Here is a 26,034-nt window from a genome sequence, read left to right as displayed (position 1 = left end):
CTCATTTGCGTTTATATTGTGTAGTAAGTCAAAAGGAAAGTATGATCAAACATGGGTACTGGTACCGACCATACAACTGTACGTTGGATGTTTATTACTAGAAACACTATAATTATCGATATTGATAGCAACTACTGTCTCTTGGTAAAAAATATAGCAAAATAACAACAGTTACAATGAATTTGAAGCAAAGTTCATAATAAATAAAGAACCATGCTGAGAACCATTGTTCTGATATTGCTGATAATCCATTTGACCAGATTGAGGCCAAAAGCTCTAAAATCGGCTACAAAAATAACCCAGGTATCAATGTGTGTGAACATTTTATTTTTACATTATAAAACGAAACATCAACATTTCGCGTTAACAAAATTCAAATTCGAACCCATCAGTACTAGTGTTATTTGGTGCACGTTGTCGCCATGAAACTATCACATCATTATATGCTAACTGAAACTGAAATAGCATCTTGAGAAGTGGAGGTTTGCAGTGTATGAAATACATTAGTACTATCTGTGGTACCAGCTGGTAATTATCACGTGAGTTTTAGCGCAGATATGAGGATGAAGCTGAGAACACATCCATTAGTTCAAGGCTAAGTGTAGCCAGTCGTAGTCGGTTGTAACCAGCTTGCTGTAGTATTTACTGCCGATTTCCTAACGGCCCCGTAAGGTAAGACGTCCATTAATTTTGTTTATTATGATACGCATGGCCGATCCCGATTATTTATGTAAGTTAAACTCAACATGCGTGAATAACACGTGTATGGCCGATCCCGATTATTTATGTAAGTTAAACTCAACATGCGTGAATAACACATGTATTCACATGTATTTGCATGAAAATCACATTAACCACATCTAAAAATCGCATTACTATATCAGTGACGATGAAACCGGTCATTTCAATTATCAAGTAATGTGGAAGTACACTTACCTTGAGTCATATAACTCATCAGTTTAAATCAATACATACATGTACATGTACATACAACACAAATACACAAAGATATAACTACACAGAAGACATACGTGCACTCTCTGTTCACTCCCCAGTGTAGACATATCTTCATATTGTTGAGTGTAAGTTTTCTTTACTCTGTACCGAGATCTACATGTATATATTTCCCTAGGTTTGCTATTTCCCTTTAATTATCCGTCGTTAGTAATTGCACTAGCATAAATACACTTGTATTCCTAGTATAATGTTTTATAAGAGATATGCGCAATGCCTCGAAATGTAGAAAATTAAAAATGAAATAAAATTCAAATAATATATCTTCCACATCACACAAGGTGCATACTCTATTTCTGCGATCGCTATTTTGATATCTACCTTTTCCCATATCTAAAAAGCTGAGCTTGACTTGAAAATTAGTTATTGAATTTTGCTGAATAGTCTTGTTTGAAATTATATACTGATCTTTCCTAAACCAAAAACCGGTATAATAGGTTTGTTTACATCATCGAGATCCCATACATATCCAAGTCTTTTTTAAATATTGTTTTATGCTAATCATCCAACCAACTGTTAGTTTCCATTTCATTATAACATGCTTTCAATATACAATTAACTGTATTCTTCATTTTATCTAATATCTATCTACGTATGTTTTCAACCTCTAGAGCCTTATACTTACACCATATTTTACAACCATGATTTAGAATATTGTTAGCGTATGTATCAAATATTGATAATTTTATTTTGAAATTAAAGAAGTGTTTTCGGCATCGTTATTGAAAAGAGTCCTTTTTTACATTGTTCAGCTACTTTTCGCTGAGTTTTTTCCTGAGCTCCCACTTTAGTACAAGAGGGTACCAAGTAATTGATCTACAATTTCTAATTTACAACTGTTATATATCCAAGATTAATTTTCCGTTATCAGACCTAGTAAAAATAAATAGAATTTCAAAAACAACTTAATTGGGAAGGGATATGGCACAACATAAAAAATACTATCACCACAACGCAAATAAAAGCGTTACCATGGAAGTGTGTCCACAACATATAATATAATAAAATAGAATAAAAGATAATTAGATATGGTAATTCAAATGGGTTATGCCACTTTTGCAAGTCGCAAATCGAAGACCTTTTTTATGACCATGTGTTCTTAAGAAACATTATACAATATTCCAGGATTTAGAGAAGAAATGATAACACTAGAAACTGTGATTCTAGGACATCAAGGGAAATAAAAATCTGGCTGTTCTTCTCAATACAACAATACTCTCTTTTAAACGGTCTATTTGGAAATGCTTAATCGATATGAGATATAATAAAAGTACATTTACAATTGTTCTCATACATGAAAATGTTAAATCATTATTTGTAAATACCTAAAATCAAGGGAACACATGTAGTAGCAATAGATTATATTCAAAATATCTTAAATACGGCTAGATTAATTGCGAAAACATGAATGAGAGAGTACACAGCACAAGCAGTACTATCTTATCTACTATAAGTAAAGCTTATCTACTATATTCACGAATTCGTCTGAGTTCAGTTAATCGTCTATCCTTCTATAAACATTCCATGGCAGTATAGATATATTGCCCACACTGTCCTATTAACCAACCGTTACAGGATCATGATGTTGCGGTAATGGGTTTTGCTGATCGAAGTCACGCGGGGCGCTTTCTCCTACGTGCCGCCTTTAGGTAGGCGGTGACTTCGACGGGGATTGTTCTAATGCTGGTCCATAAGGTGGTGAAGCAGATGATGAAGGGCGGTTTCTTTTGTTGTGACAGTTGAATGGTGTCACACTATCAACTTCGTTGATGGAATGTTCCCTTTTTTGCAAGTTGATAACCTCAATGTCTTCATAAAGATTTCCTCTCCGCACACAGCTTGTTCCTAATTGATTTGATAGGATAAATTGACCTTTGAAGTGCGTCATGAAGCTAGGGTACTAGTCTCATCCGACGTGCCACCATGGCATCCGGCAGTTGCTTATTTATTCAAACTGGCTCCCCATGCAGCTGAACATCAGTATTGTATATTTTCTTTAACGAACGTCTGATATCTGTGCACGTTCGCTAGTTACCCTCCGTGTTTTTGCCAAGCTGCTCATGAACGTAGGCCAGTAAAGAATAATTTGTACTGTGTCAAATAATATTCTCAATAGTGCGTCCCTAAATATTTTCGCTTGATTCTACATCTCTTTCAGGTTTTCGGTTAGATTGCTCAGACCGGACCTGCTGTGGTCTGTTCGAGTTCCATACTTTGTTTCTTGATCCTATTTGGTCTACCTCTAGGATATTTACTTTGGATGTTAAATGTTCCTTGGCGGCTTCTATTGTGTTCAAATTCTAATCTATCGTCTTGGTATTTCTCATGGTGATGGATAATTGCTCATCTATCTTCGACATGAGTGTCACTAGGCCCTCAATACTGATTCCGCCTTCTGTGGAGTGGCTGGATATCACAGCTCTAGTTCTTTCTATAATAAAAAAAGAACTTCTGTGTATAGAAATTATCTTGCATTCCATTCCGTCTAGAATAAGTTTCCCGGTTGCCGACTTGAGCTATCTAAGGGTTTGTCATTGTTTGTTGTCGACCAATGCCCGCCATTGTTGTTCCCCTTGGCCTTGCCGACGCTCGAATAATTTCTCTATTTTCCAATCCCCTTTTCTATATTGACCAACTCCGCTGTGACGGATATAAGTAAGGTCGTTTCGTTCAACTGATCCTCAAAAATGAATATATTTAACAGTAGAGTTTAACCGAAAAGCCATTTTAGCAGTTGGGAGTTGAACTAGCTAACTAAAACTGACCTTGCACCTTGAGAAGTAGGGGTATTAAATAATATATGTGGTATCGGCTGCCAATAATAATGGTGACGATATAATAAATAAAACTGAGAACCCTTCTATTAGATCAAGGCTAAGCTATTACCTCGGTAGCCAGTCATAGTCGGTTGTAACTAGCTAGCTGTAGTGTCACCTATTTCCTAATGTCCCTATAAGGTAAGACGGCAGCTTATTTTGAACGTTACGCATGACTGATCTCGATCATTTATGTAAGCTAAACATAACACGTGTGAATACCACGTGAATACATATGTTTATGCATCACATTAACCCCATCTAAAAAACGTGTTACTAGGTCAGTGATGATGAAGTGGGTCAATTCAGTCATCAGATAATATGGAATTGTATATAAGGTAATGTCTACTTGGTCTAGGATGATATATGAGGATACATATTTTTAGGTACAGGTATTGTTACCTTTTATTCTTATATCCCTGACATTGAAAACGTGGTAGGTTTTCGTTACCTGAGAGTGTTATACAAATCTGGTAACGCATCAACTATCTCAGCTCTGTATATTGTATGTAAAGTAATCTCCGGACGTATATGTTCAACAATTAAAATCAGTATCTTATTTTAAATCCATGATGGTATAATCTGAATGAAATTATCTAAAAACGAAAACATATAAACTGAACTCTCTTTTAATAAATTATTTATAAATGTCCGATCAAATGATCTGGTCGGTCAAGTGAGTGTATGAGTTGAATGCTTGTCTGTTTGACTCTCCGATTGAGGAACCACCGGCTACAAAAGATAACACGGGAACCAATATAACATAGGTCGTTTCCAGGGATATCTCAACCCGAATGTAACAGCTTCGGAATGTAACGAATGAAAAATCCCTGTCCACGGAAGGCGACGAAAGAGAATAATATAATATATTATGTGTATGTTCCGTGGACAGGGATATATCAACCCGAGTGTAAGAGTTTGGCCAGTCAGCACGAGTCATGCCGAGTGCTGGCCAGCTAAACTCTTACACGAAGGTTGAGATATCCTTGTTCGCCGAACAGACCCTTGATTGATTATTTTTTTCACATATTTGCAACCAAACATAAGTTTTTATGAAAGTTTTTCGTCGCGCCATCTTCAATGCTCATTGGAATGTTCGTCAAAATTTATAACGTCATCATTTACGACTTGGTTGCTCAACATAAAATGATGACGTTACGTTATTGCGTGCCGGCTGTATTTACGGAAGAAACTCAGATGATATAATTCACACCTGTCTGATGTTTAAGAATCTCAGATGATATCATTCAAAAGCAATGGCGGTACTGAGACTTTTGGTCTAAATGACACGCGGCCTTCCATTCAAAATTACCTTTCTTTTTTTCCCAGATTACGACACTACAAGTGTGCTGACCGACATGATTTCGTTACTAGATACACGTTATTGACAACAGTACACACTATTCCTCCCCTACAATGCGCTTCCAAATGCGGTAAGTATAGGAATTATGGTATTCTATTTTGATTTTTCTTTGCGATTGGTGAGTATATATTTTTTGGGAGGCTGATGTTAGTGTTTGTGTGACAGTGCGGAACTGATGCCTATTGTATCTAATGGTTCTGTTGTCACCACCTTAACTCTCATTTTAACATTGTAACATATTCCGCATTTGACCTAAATTTGAAGGGTGGTGTCATAGATGAATCAGAGGAAGCAGAAGATATCTACCTTTATATATGGTCTTATCGTCCTTTTATTTTGGAAAAATTGCCACTTAAATAGTTTGTTTTCATATTTTGCCTTTTTTATATCGATTTTTGGGTTAGGAATACGATTTCGTTGATATGTCAGTAGTCATGTGGTTTTGTTTGTCCCTCTACCTGTAGACTGTCTAGGCGGTAATAACATGTCATATAGGGATCAATTTTGAAAATGAAAAAACAAACCACTTGCTAATCTATGAACGTTGTGTGTTAGGGCCTCATTAAACTTTTAATCTGTTACCATGCACTTACCGCATCATTCTCATGTTTCTACTACAGTCTGTTCCGAAGGTTAATACCACGAGAACGACTATGTTCTATACGTACTGTTTTTGACGCCAATGATATAACGGGTATACAACCATTTGAAGCCATTCCTGGTCCATCTGGGATTTCCGCCCTGCCATATATTGGACTCATGTTTGAATTAAAGCCGTTCAGTAAGTATTGCGAATACTATTGTTATTCGCAAAGGAGAGAATGTGATGCTCGACAGAAAAAGTTAAAAGCAAATAGCTCACAGCATTAACGGACATTTATTAAGCCAGATTTTATTTTGCAAATCTTTTCTACAATTGCAATAAGACAACATGTATAGCCTATACAAACCCTGTCCCTACAGTGATAATAACAGTACATACACGTCAATACAATACTATATCAAATTATTATGAGTATATGAAAGTGATCAATTGTTATAAAATAGCAGACCGTACCATATCAAATAAATAATCACAATATAGAAGTAAGTCTTTTATCCTGACATTATGTATAAATTGCAGTTTGAAAATTATTTAGGTAAAACGATTTGTATCTCTGACGTAACATTGAACCTTCTCTAAAATAATTTTGTTTGTGATAAGATTTGCGTTTCAGATCCGTGTAATAAAGTTCGGATAGCTAGTGGAATGGTGCTATCTAGTTCAGAATTAGAGTTGAAAAGAAGTTATATTGGGTTAGAATAAAGGGGACAGTACAAAAATAATGATAACTATCTTCATTTGGAAAACCACAAAGGCAGGTTGAACTGTCATTAAGGTGACAATTAAAAGATCATTATTGAGATTACTAGTTCAATTCCTAGATTGCAAGTATAATATTGATTCTACGATCACCATGATACTTAAAATACACGTACTTAAGATACCCGTCATCGCGAAGTTAACCAGCAAGATATCCGTCGTATGGAAGTTAACAATCCTGATATCAGTCGTCGGGTAGTTTACAAGCCAGATATCCGTTGTCCGGAAGTTAACAAGCTAAATATCTGTCATCGGGTAGTTTACAAGTTAATGACGGCGATAGAAGTATATTGTCAAGATGGTGAATCGGTAATAATGGCTAAATCTTTTATTACATTATCTTAGATACTAATCAGTTCTAAAGCTGATATATATTAACTAGGTTGAATTATAGCCAAAATACAGAAATGTATCCAATATTGAGCCTTAGCTTATTGTCATTACCATCATTAACCATGTACAGAATGGCTGATGATTTTTTTAACGATGTCACATAATTGAAAATATTCTCAGTCATAAAACTTCCATAGTATATGATATAAAACCGATTTATTTGAAATCATATTTATTAAGAATTTATATTTTTTTCATTTTCAGTTTGTTATGTTTCATAACTTCATTGGTCATATATATTTTAAGATTCGTTACGACTATATGTGTGTATCAGTTTACGTTAACCGTTAAAGTATGATTTATTTACAGCAAATTATGACATTCGGAAATTGTCGGAACTCTTTGAAAGTTACCACGAGCAATATGGACCTCTTGTAAGGATCCGAGCAGGAAAGGGCTGGCTTGTCTGTGTAAATGACCCTGACGACATTGCCGCTGTTTTTAGATCGGAGTCCAAGTTTCCATACCGAGGAGTCACTCTCATTGCAAACACCTACGATCGCCGAAAGGGAGCAAGAGCGGGTCTTGTTACATTGTTAGTTGATATTTGATTTTACTTAAACCAATACCACAGTTTACACTCAAGATTGACATCCATGAAATATTAAGATCATATGACTCGAAGGATTAAGATAACATACTCCCATCAAGCTTCATTCGCCGTCCACAATTCGATGTCTGTTAACGATTCCTTTTAAAACACCTCATTAGTCATATTTGGTCTGCAGCTTTATTGAGGAGGGCAATCATTTCTTCTGGTTCGACCCCTGGGGACAGAGAGGCGTGTTCCAAAAAGCGAAATTATCTAAAATGATGATTTTACATCGTACTCTTCCTTAATGCTGAACATTGAGTAGATTCAAGTAAATGTGGTTTGAAGCATGATTTTCGGAGGACAGTCTTTTCTTTTATAAATGGTTGGTTTGTTCCCTGCGCACAGAGGTGTTGGGTCTCAAAAGAAAATTTGCTACTTTCAACTAAATTTGGACTGAAATAGATAACTGAAATAAGTAAGGTTTACTTGACCCATAGGGACCAAGGAGAAGGGTCAAAAGGTTAAATGACCTTAAGTGTGGCTTTAAATGCTTTTTGACGTCATTATGGAAAACAATTGTAGTGAGGTTTTACTGAAAGCGCTGTGAATATCAAAGCTATCCTTCTCCCTGCTAAACTGCTAAAAGTCTTAATAATCAGATGGTTGTTTAGGTCTGTGGACCTCTTGTTAAAATGTTGTCGTTGATGTTTCGCTGTTACATCTTGTAATATAACCATTCATTATTTTGGTCACAAGAAAGGGTGAGGAGTGGTACGCGCTACGGAGTCCAACACAAAAGTCGATGATGAGACCAAAGGCTATGACCAAATACGCCAGTCGCATTAGCCAAATTGCTGATGAATTTGTAGCAAAGTTTGAACAAAGGGACCGGTTAGACAATTTACCCGACCAACTGATGGAATATACAGCCGAGGGTAAGGTAATAATTATATACGTATATATGAATATCATTGCTTTTAGTAAAATCAGCTCTGTGGGCGAAGAGAAGACAAATGCAAATATCACAACTCTATAAATAGTTGCTATGAATTATCCGGTTGTATTTAAAAGTACAAATATCTTGTACATATGTCTTTGTTCAGTCTTTTGAGCTTGCAGGTGGAGCATACTACTGGTGGACTTTAATCCCCGAGGCTTATCATAACCTGTATGTTACCAGGTGGTAGATACTACTGTTGGACTTTAGTCCCCGATGCTTGTCATAACCTGTATGTTACCAGGTGGTAGATACTACTGGTGGACTTTAGTCCCCGAGGCTTGCCATAACATGTATGCTATCAGGTGGTAGATACTACTGGTGGACTTTAGTCCCCGAGGCTTGCCATAACATGTATGTTACCAGGTGGTAGATACTACTGGTGGACTTTAGTCCCCGAGGCTTGCCATAACATGTATGTTACCAGGTTGTAGACGCTGCTGGTGGACTTTAGTCCCCGAGGTTTACTGTTACATGTATGTTACCAGGTGGTAGATACTACTGGTGGACTTTAGTCCCCGAGGCTTGCCATAACATGTATGCTATCAGGTGGTAGATACTATTGGTTGACATAATTCCTCGCGGCTTGCCATGCCAGGCCGTTACCTGGTGGAAGATACCATTGGTGAACTTTAGTCTATGAAACTTGCCATAACCTCTACAAATGTACGTTAACAGGTGGAAGATACTATTAGTGGACTTTGGTCCCCGAGACTTCCCATAACCAGTATGTTACCAAGTGGTAGGCACTGCTGGTGGACTTTAGTCTCCGAGGTTTACTGTTACATGTATGTTACCAGGTGGTAGATACTACTGGTGGACTTTAGTACCCGAGGCTTGCCATAACCTGTATGTTACCAGGTGGTATATACTATTGGTTGACATAAGTCCTCGCGGCTTGCCATGCCAGGCCGTTACCAGGTGGTAGATACTACTGGTGAACTTTAGTCTATGAAACTTGCCATAATCTCTACAAGTGTACATTAACAGGTGGAAGATACTATTAGTGGACTTTGGTCCCCGAGACTTCCCATAACATGTATGTTACCAGGTGGTAGGCACTGCTAGGTGAACTTTAGTCCCCGAGGTTTACTTTAACCTGTATGCTACCAGGTGTTTACGGCAGCTTGTATGTTACCAGGTGGTAGCAACTGCTTTTGACTTAAGTCAAAGAGGCTTGCCATAACCAGTATGGCACGCTTTAAGTCATCTTAATACTGGCCCGATTCATGATATACACAATGTACTTTTTCAAACCAAAAATTAAAATTACAGAGTGCATTGAATAATGGAGATACAAAGTGTATTGCATCTCTTAATCCGGATACTGACATTTGCTTCTACCTTTATCACCAATCACCCGGTATCACCAATCACCCGGTATCACCAATTTTGGACCCTTAGCATCACTAATCCGTCCTTCATCTAACACAATATATATTGAAGTTTGCTGATTGATTATGCATATGTGTGTCTTATTCTCTGTAAATAATAGCGTTTGTCCGATGATTACATGGTATATATGGAGGATACATTATGTGTAACGACTTTGCATTATCGCCCTGATGAAGTGTTATGACTTTAATTGTTCTAAATGTCTCTATAACATTTGACGTGTCATTTTCGTTGATTAACCCCAGTACACGGGTAATATTCCTTCACATGAAATTCACGTGAAATTTATTTCATGTCCATGTGAAGTAATATTGCTGTGTACGTGACGTTGACAAAGTACATCTTGTTGTAGGGGTTGGGATGCTGTGCTTTAACACCCGGCTTGGTTGTATAACTGAGAATAACGCCACTTCAGAATTAATGGAGCATACAAAGACATATCTAGAGGTGTTTGGAGAATCGACCTATCGACTTCCTCTTTACACTATCTTCCGCACCCCGATGTACCGAAAGTTTGAGCGGGCTGCAGACTATATTTCTCAGTAAGTACACTCACACACATAAATAGTATTGTCTGAATCTACTTCACACGGACAGTGATATGATCAATTTAATATTGGCACTTTCCGTTTCAATTAACAGTAAAATCTAATCACTTCATTGAAGTGACTTGGTCTCTTCTTTTATGCAAGGGCAAAATCAGACAATCACGTCTGCTTAACGTCCAAATCACATTCAGTTTATTGTATCTGATAGAACAGATCTAGGACCATGGATGTACAGTGTACATGAATTGACTAAATAATTGCATCTTGATGTAGCACACGTCACTTTGTCATACACATAACAGCTTGTGTGTAAGCAAGCATAAGACATACAGCAACAGTCTGGATCTTGCTTAAATTATCCTTTTCTGTAACTTCCAATAAAAAAATTCGTTGCTGATATTTATATATATATAATTTCTTACAAGTGTAATGAGCAAATCGGCTGTATCTAATTAATGTGCGAACGCATTGCATATTTTTAACTTACTTATGTTAAAATGAATATTCAGGAAGCTAAAATTTGCATCTTGTCCCTATTGCAATATTCGAAGTGTGTGAAAAGGAACTCATCTTTATATTTCCATAGCTGTTCATTATATATATATATTGCATACTTTCACGTCTTTGGTCAATAACTTCAGGGCTTAGGGAAACCGTAATAACAAAAATAATAATAAAACAGAGAGTCTTTTCTTTTGTTAAGATTTGGTCCGCGGTATCCTTTGGCAATTGGTCAAAAACGATTTTATAGTTTTTTTTACACTGAAAGTCAATACATGGACACGGTCGATTAACTCTGGTCCTTTTATACTGACACCAGGTAACATGGATACAGTCGACTTACTCTGGTCCTTTTATACTGACATCAGGTAACACGGACACGGTCGACTTACTCTGGTCCTTTTAATATAACACCAGGTAACATGGTTAAGGTAAACTTATCCTGGTCCTTTTATACTAACACCAGGTAACACGGACACGGTCGACTTACCATGGCCCTTTTATACTGACACCAGGTAACATGGACACGGTCGACTTACTCTTGTCCTTTTATACTGACATCAGGTAACATGGATACAGTCGACTTATTTTTGTCCTTTTATACTAACACCAGGTAACATGGACACGGTCGACTTTCCCTGGTCCTTTTATACTGACATCAGGTAACATGGACACGGTCGACTTACCCAGTTCTTTTATACTGACATCATGTAACATGGACACGGTCGACTTACCCTAGTCCTTTTATACAGACATCAGGTAACATGGACACGGTAGACTTACTCTGGTCCTTTTATACAGACACCAGGTAACATGGACACGGTCGACTTATTCTGGTCCTTTTATACAGACACCAGGTAACATGGACACGGTCGACTTCCCCTGGTCCTTTTATACTGACATCAGGTAACATGGACACGGTCGACTTACCCTAGTCCTTTTATACAGACATCAGGTAACATGGACACGGTAGACTTACTCTGGTCCTTTTATACAGACACCAGGTAACATGGACACGGTCGACTTATTCTGGTCCTTTTATACAGACACCAGGTAACATGGACACGGTCGACCTACCCTGGTCCTTTTATACAGACACCAGGTAACATGGACACGGTCGACTTACTATGGTCCTTTTATACTGACACCAGGTAACATGGACACGGTCGACTTACCCTGGTCCTTTTATACTGACATCAGGTAACATGACATCAAATGACCGTACAGCTGAATGCATAGAAAAGATTATCGAAGACATAGTATAGTTTGTCTTGGACCGCAGATAAATCCATTAATGTAATATTGTATTCTAAAATCCTTAATAAAATGATTGTAGATGTTGTTTGTGTATTTTTCCTTATAGTGAACATCAAGAGATGATTCTTCCAGATAACGAACTTGAAGTTGTTGTTGGTGTCGTTGAAGACATTGCATGTTGGCTTATGCTTATGGAAAATGAATATAGTCTCAACGTTTTAAGCCAACTAGTACTTCTCGTTGATAGCTTCAATACCATGGTTTGATGCAAATATGAAATTAAGAACTAAGAAGATGATGTCCTACTGCTACTCTTAACAGTTTATTTTCTCTCGTGTGGATTCATATAAAAATACCAGAAATATATATTGTATCTGACGATATTGAAATCAGGATCCTATTGCATAATCGATATACTGTTACACATGAAACATAATATGTTATTGTTATGACGTTACCCTCGTTTACCTTGGAAACTTATCCTTAGTAACATATATACAGCATTTGTACCTACTTGTACTTTATAGGTTATGCGAAACCTACATAGATGGCGCCCTGGCTAAAATAGGGAAAACTCCACAGTTTCACGATGAACAGAACATTTGGCCTTCTCCTGATGACGTGGTGCAGGGTACTCGGGATTCTTCCACAAAGGTACAACACATACTGTGTCATTCCAATCACGCTGAGGAACAGAAATGTCGACTTTTCGCTAACATGGAGTCTGAGAATCGGCCCAATGACATTGAGGATAGCTTGCTGTTCGACTTGTTGTCAACTCCTGATTTGACTCCCGACATGATCAAGCGGATACTAGTAGATGTGTTTGTCGCCGGTATCGATTCTGTAGGTAATACTCTGTATAAAAGGGTTGACATAGAATATGTAGTTCATCTAGAAAATAATTAGATACATTGTATAAAAGGGTTGACATAGAATATGTAGTTCATCTAGAAAATAATTAGATACATTGTATAAAAGGGTTGACATAGAATATGAAGTTCATCTAGAAAATAATTAGATACATTGTATAAAAGGGTTGACATAGAATATGTAGTTATTATCCAATGACGCCTCGGTTTTTCTTTGATCTTTTGTTGTCGATATATTGCATACTATGTGATATTTCAAATATCACATATGTGATATCTGAAATATCACATGGCATTTCTGATTGGTCCATGCCTCAGTCTTGAGGCGGGGCCAATTTCAAATGTAGGCGTGACAAATGATCGAACAAAGACAGGAAATGCATTTCAAACAAAATTTAATGAAATACGAGTGCCGTTTAAAAATGTTCTGTCTTCTTTCTTCACCTTGTATGCACGTACAGCCCTGCTGCGATGTACCGTTCTGTCCATAATGAGTTGTTCATCAAAACCTGACCAAACAGAATATAAAACCCTGTTCATATTTTATTAAGTAGAATATATATTATATTTTAACAGATCAGTAAAAAAAACCGCATACATTACATGATACATATTATAAAATTTCAGTCATTTAAAAAAAAATGGTTATACAGATTACGCCAAATGTAACAATATACTTTCGTTGCACAAAAATCCTATGCATTAGACGTTGACGAGAGTCAGTCCTACACATCAAGCAGCATGGAAATTCAGCGTATATATCAATTCTTACAAGTGTAATGATCAAATCGGCTGTATCTAATGAATGAGCGAACGCATTGCTTATTTTTTTTTTTTTTTTATTATTCCATCTCAGTATCTTTATTTTAATGCCGTTTAGCTGGACAATGTGTTCCAGACATTTTATAATAATAATAACAACATATATCAGCAACCGTTTTCTCTGTGTAAACATGTATATTTAACAAATGTAAGTAAACAATAGAAACATATTTTCTTGTAAAATGAATAGTAAGCAACCATTTCTACAGAGTCTATAATGAAACAGTCTTTGGTCAAGCAACATATACGATATTGGAGTCAATTCGGTGGTGGCAGTCGGTCGTTGGCATACTTTGTTTGACATACTCTTAACGGCCGTGTATCTCTTCCATGCATCTTGATTGTCAGGAAGTGTGTTAAAAGTCAATACTGATGCTTATCCGGATTTAAAAAGCAAAATGGCGACTTGTCGTAGGTAGAAGTAAAGGAAATGCTTGGTTTCGTGTATTACGTAGCTTCCGAAGTTACGTCCAACAATACAGTGCCAGGTTGGGTTGTACTTTTTGTCGAACTCTTTCTTGATGTAGGCGGCGATGTCCTTCTCAATGTTGTATTTCTCAAGAGCTTGAGTTGCACAGTCCTGCTGCATGTCTTCAGCCATGTCGGCATTCTTGATAACGGCCTTTCTCTCAGACATGAGAGCATTGCTTATTTTTAACTTACTTAAAATGAATATTCAGGAAGTTAAAATTTGCATCTTGTCCCTTGTCGAAGTGTGTGAAAAGGAACTCATCTTTATGTTTCCATAGCGGTTCATTATATATATATATTGCAACATTCACGTCTTTGGTCAATAACTTCAGGGCTTAGGGTAACCGTAATAACAAATAATAATAAAAACAGAGTCTTTCCTTTTGTTAAGATTTGGTCCGCGGTATCCTTTGGCAATTTTAAAGTTTCTTTACACACTGAAAGTCAATACATCGACAAAGTCGACTTACTCTGGTCCTTTTATACTAACACCAGGTAACATTCACACGGTCGACTTACTCTAGTCTTTTTATACTGACACCAGGTAACATTGACACGGTCGACTTACTCTGGTCCTTTTACACTAACACCAGGTAACATGGACACGGTCGACTTACTCTGGTCCTTTTAATATAACACCAGGTAACATGGACACGGTCGACTTACCCTGGTCCTTTTATACTGACATTATGTAACATGGACACGGTCGACTTACTCTGGTCCTTTTATACTGACATCAGGTAACATGACAACAAATTACCTTACAGCTGAATGCATAGAAAATATTATTGAAAACATAGTAAGGTTTGTCTTGGACCGCAGATAAATCCATTAATGTAATATTGTATTCTAAAATCCTTAATAAAATGATTGTAGATGTTGTTTGTGTATTTTTCCTTATAGTGAACATCAATAGATGATTCTTCCAGATAACGAACTTGAAGTTGTTGTTGTTGTCGTTGAAGACATTGCATGTTGGCTTATGCTTATGGAAAATGAATATAGTCTCAACGTGTTAAGCCAACTAGTACTTCTCGTTGATAGCTTCAATACCATGGTTTGATGTAAATATGAAATTAAGAACGAAGAAGACGATGTTCTTCTGCTACTCTTAACAGTTTATTTTCTCTCGTGTGGATTCATATAAAACCCCAGAAATATATATTCTATCTGACGATATTGAAATCAGGATCCTATTGCATAATCGATATAATGTTACACATGAAATATAATATGCCATTGATATGACGTTACACTCGTTTATCTTGGAAACTTATCCTTATTAACATATATACAGCATTTGTACCCACTTGTACATTATAGGTTATGTGAAACCTACATAGATGGCGCCCTGGCTAAAATAGGGAAAACTCCACAGTTTCACGATGAACAGAACATTTGGCCTTCTCCTGATGACGTGGTGCAGGGTACTCGAGATTCTTCCACAAAGGTACAACATATCCTGTGCCATTCCAATCACGCTGAGGAACAGAAATGTCGACTTTTCGCTAGCATGGAGTCTGAGAATCGGCCCAATGACATGGAGGATAGCTTGCTGTTCGACTTGTTGTCTACTCCTGATTTGACTCCCGACATGATCAAGCGGATACTAGTAGATGTGTTTGTCGCCGGTATCGATTCTGTAGGTAATACTCTGTATAAAAGGGTTGACATAGAATATGAAGTTCATCTAGAAAATATGTAGATACATTGTATAAAAGGGTTGACATAGAATATGTAGTTCATCTAGAAAATAATTAGATACATTGTATAAAAGGGTTGACATAGAATATGTAGTTAATCCAGATCATATATATGTATATTGTATAAAATGGTTGATAGAGTCTAGATTATGCACTGCATCTAGAAAATATGTAGGTATATTGTATTAAAGGAGTTCGAATGTGAAAATCAATGAACTATGAAAAGTTTACCCCAAACGTATCCACATACATGTACATTGGAACTAGCTTCCGAAACGTCTTCGGTTTTTCTTTGTTCGTTTACTCTTAACCAATTAACAGAATTGAAACTAACTTAGTGATTGATCAAAGGATAATACGCCGGATTGGATATTTTCTTAAGTTTGGTGTGAAAATTGCTATTTTACTGTTCTAAAAACAATTTAAGTTATTTTTTTACAAAATATATATCTTCTATACGAGCGATGCTTCTATTTTATCTTTACACATACTGCCAACACGATATTTCTATTTTATCTTTACACATACTGCCAACACGATATTTCGATGTTATCTTTACGCATACCACCAACACGATATTTCTATGTTATCTTTACACATACCGCCAACACGATATTTCTATTTTATCTTTACACATACCACCAACATGATATTTCTATTTTATCTTTACACATACCGCCAACACGATATTTCTATTTCATCTTTACACATACCTCCAACACGATATTTCTATTCTATCTATACACATACCACCAACATGATATTTCTATTTTATCTTTACACATACCGCCAACACGATATTTCTATGTTATCTTTACACATAGCGCCAACACGATATTTCTATGTTATCTTTACACATACCACCAACACGATATTTCTATTTTATCTTTACACATACCACCAACATGATATTTCTATTTTATCTTTACACATACCGCCAACACGATATTTCTATTTCATCTTTACACATACCTCCAACACGATATTTCTATTTTATCTTTACACATACCGCCAACACGATATTTCTATGTTATCTTTACACATAGCGCCAACACGATATTTCTATTTTATCTTTACACATACCGCCAACACGATATTTCTATTTTATCTTTACACATACCACCAACACGATATTTCTATTTTATCTATACACATACCACCAACATGATATTTCTATTTTATCTTTACACATACCTCCAACACGATATTTCTATGTTATCTTTACACATACCACCAACACGATATTTCTATTTTATCTTTACACATACCTCCAACACGATATTTCTATGTTATCTTTACACATACCACCAACACGATATTTCTATTTTATCTTTACACATACCGCCAACACGATATTTCTATTTTATCTTTACACATACCACCAACACGATATTTCTATTTTATCTTTACACATACCACCAACACGATATTTCTATTTTATCTACGCAATCCGTCGACGCGATATTTCTATTTTATCTTTACACATACCGCCAACACGATATTTCTTTTTTATCTATACACATACCGCCAACACGATATTTCTATTTTATCTTTACACATACCGCCAACACGATATTTCTATTTTATCTTTACACATAGCGCCAACACGATATTTCTATTTTATCTTTACACATACCGCCAACACGATATTTCTATTTTATCTTTACACATACCGCCAACACGATATTTCTATTTTATCTTTACACATACCGCAAACACGATATTTCTATCTTATCTTTACACATACCGCCAACACGATATTTCTATTTTATCTTTACACATACCGCCAACACGATATTTCTATGTTATCTTTACACATACCGCCAACACGATATTTCTATTTTATCTTTACACATACCACCAACACGATATTTCTATGTTATCTTTACACATACCACCAACACGATATTTCTATTTTATCTTTACACATACCGCCAACACGATATTTCTATGTTATCTTTACACATACCGCCAACACGATAAATCTATGTTATCTTTACACATACCGCCAACACGATATTTCTGTTATCTTTACACATACCTCCAACACGATATTTCTATGTTATCTTTACACATACCGCCAACACGATATTTCTATTTTATCTTTACACATACCGCCAACACGATATTTCTATGTTATCTTTACACATACCGCCAACACGATATTTCTATGTTATCTTTATACATACCGCCATCACGATATTTCTATTTTATCTTTACACATACCGCCAACACGATATTTCTATTTTATCTTTACACATACCGCCAACACGATATTTCTATTTTATCTTTACACATACCGCCAACACGATATTTCTATGTTATCTTTACACATACCGCCAACACGATATTTCTATTTTATCTTTACACATACCGGCAACACGATATTTCTATGTTATCTTTACACATACCACCAACACGATATTTCTATTTTATCTTTACACATACCACCAACACGATATTTCTATTTTATCTTTACACATACCGCCAACACGATATTTCTATTTTATCTTTACACATACCACCAACACGATATTTCTATTTTATCTTTACACATACCGCCAACACGATATTTCTATTTTATCTTTACACATACCGCCAACACGATATTTATATTTTATCTTTACACATACCTCCAACACGATATTTCTATTTTATCTTTACACATACCGCCAACACGATATTTCTATTTTATCTTTACACATACCGCCAACACGATATTTCTATTTTATCTTTACACATACCTCCAACACGATATTTCTATTTTATCTTTACACATACCGCCAACACGGTATTTTTATTTTATCTTTACACATACCACCAACACGATATTTCTATTTTATCTTTACACAATCCGTCGACGCGATGTCTCTATTATATCTTAACACGATAGTTATCCTATATCTTAACAAAAACACAAACCGCCGACGCGATGTTTATATTTCATCTTAACAATGGCACAGACCGCCAACACGATGGTTATCCGATATCTTATCAAAAACACAAACCACCGACGCGATGTTTATATTTCATCTTAACAATGGCACAGACCGCCAAGGTAATCCTTTTGTTTTATCTTCTCACAGACAGCCAACGCGATGACGTTTCTATTTTACTTCTTAGCCAAGCACCAGGACAAACAATACAAACTCTACACGGAGTTGAGTGAAGTGTTACCAAAAGATGGAAAGATAACCGAGGACGTCATCGACAGATTATCCTACCTAAAAGCGTGCCTCAAGGAGTCTCTAAGGTACATGTGTGTGTTTTTACTAGGCACTGCCAATAATTCGAGGTATTAATTTATCATTTTTCTATCATATAGGTTGTGATCTTGCTTATTTGTCAATTTACTAGTATGGTATAATATATATATATATATATATTATCATTTTAATTATATATATTTACATTCTGTTTTGCGTTTGCCTATATACCTAAAGTAAACCAAATTGTTTTATATAGTATAAAATTATATAATTTACAGTGGTGATTTGGTCAGTTTAGGAATACAACTCGAAGTAATCGAGGTAAAACAAATTAAACATGGCTGCCAGTTACTTCGGTATCAAAGGTCTAGAAATACTCCTAGATTTGTTAGTATTTAGTCACAAAAGCCACCATGAAAAAGATGTATAAGCAGCTTCGTTATTCGCTACAAATTTATTTAAGAAATATAGTTATCAGCGCCCTTCTGGATACGAAGCTTGTCAACGTCATCGATTGGCTATGTTTGAGAAATTCAAGACACGGAAACACTAAAAGCATTTATAAAAACGTTGTGAAAATCAGGATTTTCGGATGTGTATCTATACTTGAGTTTAAGTGTTATATGGCCAATGATTTGGTGGCAAAGGTCGATCTTACTGCAAATTTCAAATGCCGAGCCCCTGTGAACGTCGTCTGCTGGCGACACTGGTTTGACCGATTAGACAGGGAATCTGTTTCAAAAGAAATATCCATGGAATCGTTGTCATCTGTCGTCAGAGCGACATTCATTTGTAATGTTACAGTTGATACTCTTCTCAAAATATCGTTAATCAAATCGGAAGAAACTTCCGGTGCAATAGCTGTTAAACGCCGCATCACTACTCAATGATAACGGTATATCAATGCGCGCAAAGGGAATTTAGTTCCAAATAATAAGAAATTATGTAGTTGTGAACATTTTGCGATATATCACACACGCATATAAAAAATAAAGCTGAAATTGTCTAAAAAAATTGATGAGCGTTTCGCCTATGCTACACAAAGAACTACTTTATTTTGAAAATTCGACTGTTCTAGGGTTTTAACTTACTGACATCATTTACATGATAAGCGGAAAATTCATACGTATTATTGCTGCAGTCACTATAAAGACTATACATTTAAATATAAGCTTATTCGAATGCTTAATTGAAGAAGTTCGGTTACCATGTACGGAAAGTATTTGAAGGTTTAAGTAAGACATCTGGTCTCGGTGATATAACTAAGAACTAAACACCTGCCCTCCGGTCCTTTAGTATCGATGTGATAACTGGCAGTACGATCCAAATTTCAGAATTTCAACACATTTCACTTATCACGTCAGAGCACAGCATGTTTGACAAGATAAACACACATGAATTGAGTGTCTCCTCTAACCCCTACAGGATAAATTATGTATGAATAATGTTAATATTAAATTATGTTCGACAGATTGGTTTTCCCTATCTGTGCAGGAACAGCGCGGATACTGGATCGAGACATCACTCTAAAGGGATACAATGTGCCTAAAGCGGTATGTTATCCGTTAATTTGTTTTATTGTTTACCTTAATATCAGGTTATATATGGTGTACCTAAATGTCAGGTTATATATGGTTTACCTAAATATCAGGTTATATATGGTTTACTTAAATGTCAGGTTATATATGGTTTACCTAAATGTCAGTTTATCTATGGTTTACCTAAATGTCAGGTTATCTATGGTTTGCCTAAATGTCAGGTTATATATGGTTTACCTAAATGTCAGGTTATCTATGGTTTACCTAAATGTCAGGTTATATATGGTTTACCTAAATGTCAGGTTATGTATGGTTTACCTTAATATCAGGTTATCTATGGTTTACCTAAATGTCAGGTTAACTATGGTTTACTTAAAAGTCAGGTTATCTATGGTTTACCTAAATGTCAGGTTATATATGGTTGACTTAAAAGTCAGGTAATCTATGGTTTACCTAAATGTCAGGTTATCTATTGTTTACCTAAATGTAAGGTTATATATGGTTTACATAAATGTCAGGTTATCTATTGTTTACCTAAATGTAAGGTTATATATGGTTTACATAAATATCAGGTTACCTATGGTTTACCTGAATGTCAGGTTATATATGGTTTACCTAAATGTCAGGTTATCTATGGTTTACCTAAATGTCAGGTTATATATGGTTTACCTAAATGTCAGGTTATCTATGGTTTACCTAAATGTCAGGTTATATATGGTTTACCTAAATGTCAGGTTATATATGGTTTACCTAAATATCAGGTTATGTATGGTTTACCGAAATGTCAGGTTATCTATGGTTTACCTAAATGTCAGGTTATCTATGGTTTACCTAAATGTCAGGTTATCTATGGTTTACCTAAATGTCAGGTTCTCTATGGTTTACCTAAATATCAGGTTATCTATTGTATACCTAAATGTCAGGTTATATATATGGTTTACCGAAATGTCAGGTTATATATATGGTTTACCTAAATATCAGGTTATCTATGGTTTACCTAAATGTCAGGTGATATATGGTTAACTAAATGTCAGGTTATCTATTGTTTACCTAAATGTCAGGTTATATATGGTTTACCTAAATGTCAGGTTATCTATTGTTTACCTAAATGTCAGGTTATATATGGTTTACCTAAATGTCAGGTTATCTATGGTTTATCTAAATGTCAGGTTATCTATGGTTTACCTAAATATCAGGTTATATATGGTTTACCTTAATATCAGGTTATATATGGTTTACCTAAATGTCAGTTTATTTATCGTTAATCTAAATGACACGTTATCTATGGTTTACCTGAATGCCAGGTTATCTATTGTTTACCTAAATATCAGGTTATCTATGGTTGACTTAAATGGCAGGTTATATATGGTTTACCTAAATATCAGGTTATCTATGGTTTACCTAAAAGTCAGGTTATCTATGGTTTACCTAAATATCAGGTTATCTATGGTTTACCTAAATGTCAGGTTATGTATGGTTTACCTAAATATCAGGATATCTATGGTTTACCTAAATGTCAGGTTATCTATAGTTTACCTAAATATCAGGTTATCTATGGTTTACCTAAATGTCAGGTTATATATGGTTTACCTAAATATCAGGTTATCTATTGTTTACCTAAATGTCAGGTTATGTATGGTTTACCTAAATATCAGGTTATCTATGGTTTACCTAAATGTCAGGTTATCTATGGTTTACCTAAATGTCACATTATCTATGTTTACCTAAATGTCAGGTTATATATGGTTTACCTAAATGTCAGGTTATATATGGTTTACCTAAATGTCAGGTTATCTATGGTTTACCTAAATGTCAGGTTATTTATGGTTTACCTAAATATCAGGTTATTTATTGTTTACCTAATTTGTCAGGTTATATATGGTTTACCTAAATGTAAGGTTATATATGGTTTACCTAAATGTCAGGTTATCTATTGTTTACCTAAATATCAGGTTATCTATTGTTTACCTAAATATCAGGTTATATATTGTTTACCTAAATGTCAGGTTATCTATTGTTTACCTAAATATCAGGTTATCTATGGTTTACCTAAATGTCAGGTTATATATGGTTTACCTAAATGTCAGGTTATCTATTGTTTACCTAAATGTCAGGTTTTCTATGGTTTACCTACATTCAAGGTATTTTATAATATTCTAAGGGATATAGTTGATCTGTTTTGTAACTGTTATATAGAAAACACTTTCCATAACGTTTGTTGTTGAATGACAAATAGGTTTGGTACCTAGAAATAGTAACATACATGTTTTATTAGGGACAGACAAATTGCATAAAGAAAAATTTGAATATCATTTAGAGAACTAAATCTGCTCCGTACTCATATTTCGTCTCAGTGATGATTGAAGGCAAAGACTGTAGAAATCTTGAAGTGAAGAAGAGGCCCGAAGAAGTTAAACCTTATTACTTAAGCGATGTGGTATCTTAGTCATTGTTAGAAGTACCAGTTGTAAACATATACAAGCACTCATGTTACGAAATGATGCTGTTTTGATGATAAACTAACGTTACAGACCACACTAGTCCTTTGTAACGGGATCATCTGTCGGGATGAGAGCTACTTTCCCCAACAGAACCAGTTTATCCCTGAGCGCTGGATTCGTAGTGACACAAGGATAGACATGAACCCATTTGCTCATCTTCCGTTCGGATTTGGACCACGAAAATGTATAGGCCAGAGATTTGCCGAACAGGAAATATACATTTGTACAGCCAAGGTGAGTTTTGTGTGTGTATTAGGTGCGGACTCGAGTGTAAAGGTAGGTAAGGAGTGGTCTCCTGACTGGGGTTCACATGTCTCTGTCGGCAAATGGGCTTAAAAGCATCAGTTAAAATATTGCAATTTCCATAGATAACTCTTTTTTGGAGGAGGAGGGTGGTCCCAGATAGAGTAGAGTAGAAGTGATACCGACTTTAAAGTGCTGCCTCATTAAAGTATATCGTCAATGTCGCCAACACAACATTAGGCCATTATACCGACTATAGTAATGCTGAGCCTTCGCAAGGGTAACAGCTACCATCTTTGAAGACTTTGTTATTTCTAGGTAAGGGGACGGCCCAAAGCCTTCCTCACCGAAGGCTAAACTTAAAACAGTGTCAAGAGTGACATTAAGAAGTTAAAACTTGTTAAGAAGTAAGAGAACAGTTAAGAACTCAAATTTAGTCGCCTCTTCCAAATCATCCAGTTGTGGTAATTTCAAGACTATAATGGAATGGCAGCCACAAACTGTGATGTTGATGTTGACCAAAATAGATAATTCATAAATGCACCAGCTGTCCCGTTATAATGACTCATATCTATTATATATCTACAATTACTACCCATTTAAATAGTACAGTAAACGGCTATGTCGAGAATCAAAAATCTCATTAAGTTATCCATAGATTTAGAAATTGAATAGAATGAGCATGCATGAATAACCTTCTAAGGTAAGGTTGTATGGTAATTGGATACAATCAAATACACTACTTTCAATCTCCAATATCTGTATCACATTTAACAATTTAATTCTTCAAAACAAATTTCCTGTTATTTTACATTCATTTAACTATCAGAGGTGTGATTAAAAAATACATTGGCCATGATGTTAGTGATGTACCGGTCCTGTCTATATTACAGATGTTATTGTCCTGACCTGTTTTTTTTTACAGATGTTATTGATGTACCGGCTTACACTGCCTCCTGGGGTAGATGATATACCCTACAGATACTGTACCTTCGCCACGCCGCTGGAGAAGGTCACGTTCCTACTGGAGAAACGTTCTTCAAATTGACGTTCTGCCTTCACGTGTTGTTTAATTATGCTCGTGATAACTATAATGATAGGTGTTTTATCGACCATAGGTAGTCATTATACTACGTTTGCAGGTTACCTAGTCGAAAACATGTTTTTCTGACCAGATTTGGTCTGAAGCGCCATTGGAAGCGTCCTTGGGTTAAAGAAAGAGATGTAGATACAACTTTGTTAATCCCTGTTTTGTTGGAATGACAAAGTTTAGACAAAATTGGCCAGAATCATCCTTTAGCTTGAGCAATTATTGGGTGAAGGTAATCCAACATTGTACAAAAAGAGGAACTAGCTCTCAAAAAATGGATGGGAAGAGCCCCATGGGGGAATGAAACATGACTTTGAAATCTTTCTTTTGTATGGATAAAGTCCAACCCACAGGCCAAGTGGTTGGATCCAATGAAGGAAATCAAAATTGATTATAAATGCTTTTCAAATTGAAATTTTTGTTAACATTGGTTGGTAAAGTAAGTGTGTGTTGTATTGTATGGTACTGAATGTGATATTCCATACTGAGTATTTGTAATATAACTTACATTAGCGTGTTTAACAATAATCACTGACATATCCCGGTGAGAGGTAAGGCGTTTTTGGCCTCCTGTTTCACCTTGTGTTGTTGTATTAAGGCAATATTAAGTATTCGAATTAATGTCGCTTCCTCAATGTCTAGATAACAGACGACATATATTGTGTTTTAAACAATTTGTGTTTAAATGATTCCCCCATTTCTTAAAGGTAAGTTTTCTATCAGGGTCTAGTTAGTCATGAGTGTAAATACGGAACAATAGCTACTGTATACCATGAAATATTCCCGTGTATTTTTTTTCGTGTTTTGAAGCGTTTAACGTATTTTGTTGTCATAAGATTTCGTGGTAAGCCATTGCAATAATAATATGGCCATTTTGGTGCCCATAACTTTGTTATTCTATATTATTGGGTTTGAACTACGTACGGTCTATTTAAGGTTTTAACACAGTCTAGTCATGTGCCCATGTATAACTTTGTTATTCTATATCATTGGGTTTGAACTACGTACGGCCTATATAGAGTTCTAACAGTCTAGTCATATTGGTGCCCATAATTAACTTTGTCATTCTACATTATTTGGTTTGAGCTACGTACATCCTATATAGAGTTTTGACAGTCTAGTCCTGTGCCCATAAATAACTTTGTTATTATATTTTTGGTGGGTTTGAGCTACGTACAGCCTATATAGGGTTTTGACAGTCTAGTCCTGTGCCCATACATAACTTTGTCATTCTACATTATTTGGTTTGAGCTACGTACAGCCTATATAGGGTTTTGACAGTCTACTCCTGTACCCATAAATAACTTTGTCATTCTACATTATTTGGTTTGAGCTACGTACAGCCTATATAGGGTTTTGACAGTCTAGTCCTATTGGTGCTCTTGTGTAACTTTAGTATGCTA

At 35.7% G+C, this 26,034-nt stretch overlaps 2 protein-coding genes across 2 annotated transcripts; one reads left to right on the top strand and one right to left on the bottom strand.

Annotated features, from left to right (window-relative positions):
* Positions 1-397: 397 nt before the first annotated feature.
* Positions 398-26,034, top strand: LOC117337948 (probable cytochrome P450 49a1). The gene is made up of 11 exons (XM_033899106.1): positions 398-672; positions 5,160-5,263; positions 5,814-5,974; positions 7,259-7,484; positions 8,241-8,419; positions 10,229-10,418; positions 15,671-15,989; positions 19,137-19,303; positions 20,731-20,812; positions 23,329-23,532; positions 24,467-26,034. Exons 2-11 carry the CDS (start codon positions 5,247-5,249, stop codon positions 24,587-24,589), a joined length of 1,668 nt encoding a protein of 555 aa, XP_033754997.1. The 5' UTR covers positions 398-672; positions 5,160-5,246; the 3' UTR covers positions 24,590-26,034.
* Positions 13,899-14,513, bottom strand: LOC117337949 (dynein light chain 2, cytoplasmic-like). Its single transcript, XM_033899107.1, has one exon. It carries the CDS (start codon positions 14,511-14,513, stop codon positions 14,253-14,255), a length of 261 nt encoding a protein of 86 aa, XP_033754998.1. The 3' UTR covers positions 13,899-14,252.

The sequence above is a fragment of the Pecten maximus genome, chromosome 11, assembly GCF_902652985.1.
Source record: "Pecten maximus chromosome 11, xPecMax1.1, whole genome shotgun sequence".
NCBI lineage: Eukaryota > Metazoa > Mollusca > Bivalvia > Pectinida > Pectinidae > Pecten > Pecten maximus.
Note: the sequence above shows the minus strand (reverse complement) of the source record. Positions and strands in the feature narration are given on the sequence as shown.

Coding starts and splice junctions, on each gene's coding strand:
- LOC117337948 (XM_033899106.1), top strand. Junction 19,304..20,730: donor TGCCTCAAGGAGTCTCTAAG/GTACATGTGTGT, acceptor TATGTTCGACAG/ATTGGTTTTCCCTATCTGTG. Junction 20,813..23,328: donor GATACAATGTGCCTAAAGCG/GTATGTTATCCG, acceptor CTAACGTTACAG/ACCACACTAGTCCTTTGTAA.
- LOC117337949 (XM_033899107.1), bottom strand. CDS start 14,513: ATGTCTGAGAGAAAGGCCGTTATCAAGAATGCCGACATGGCTGAAGAC.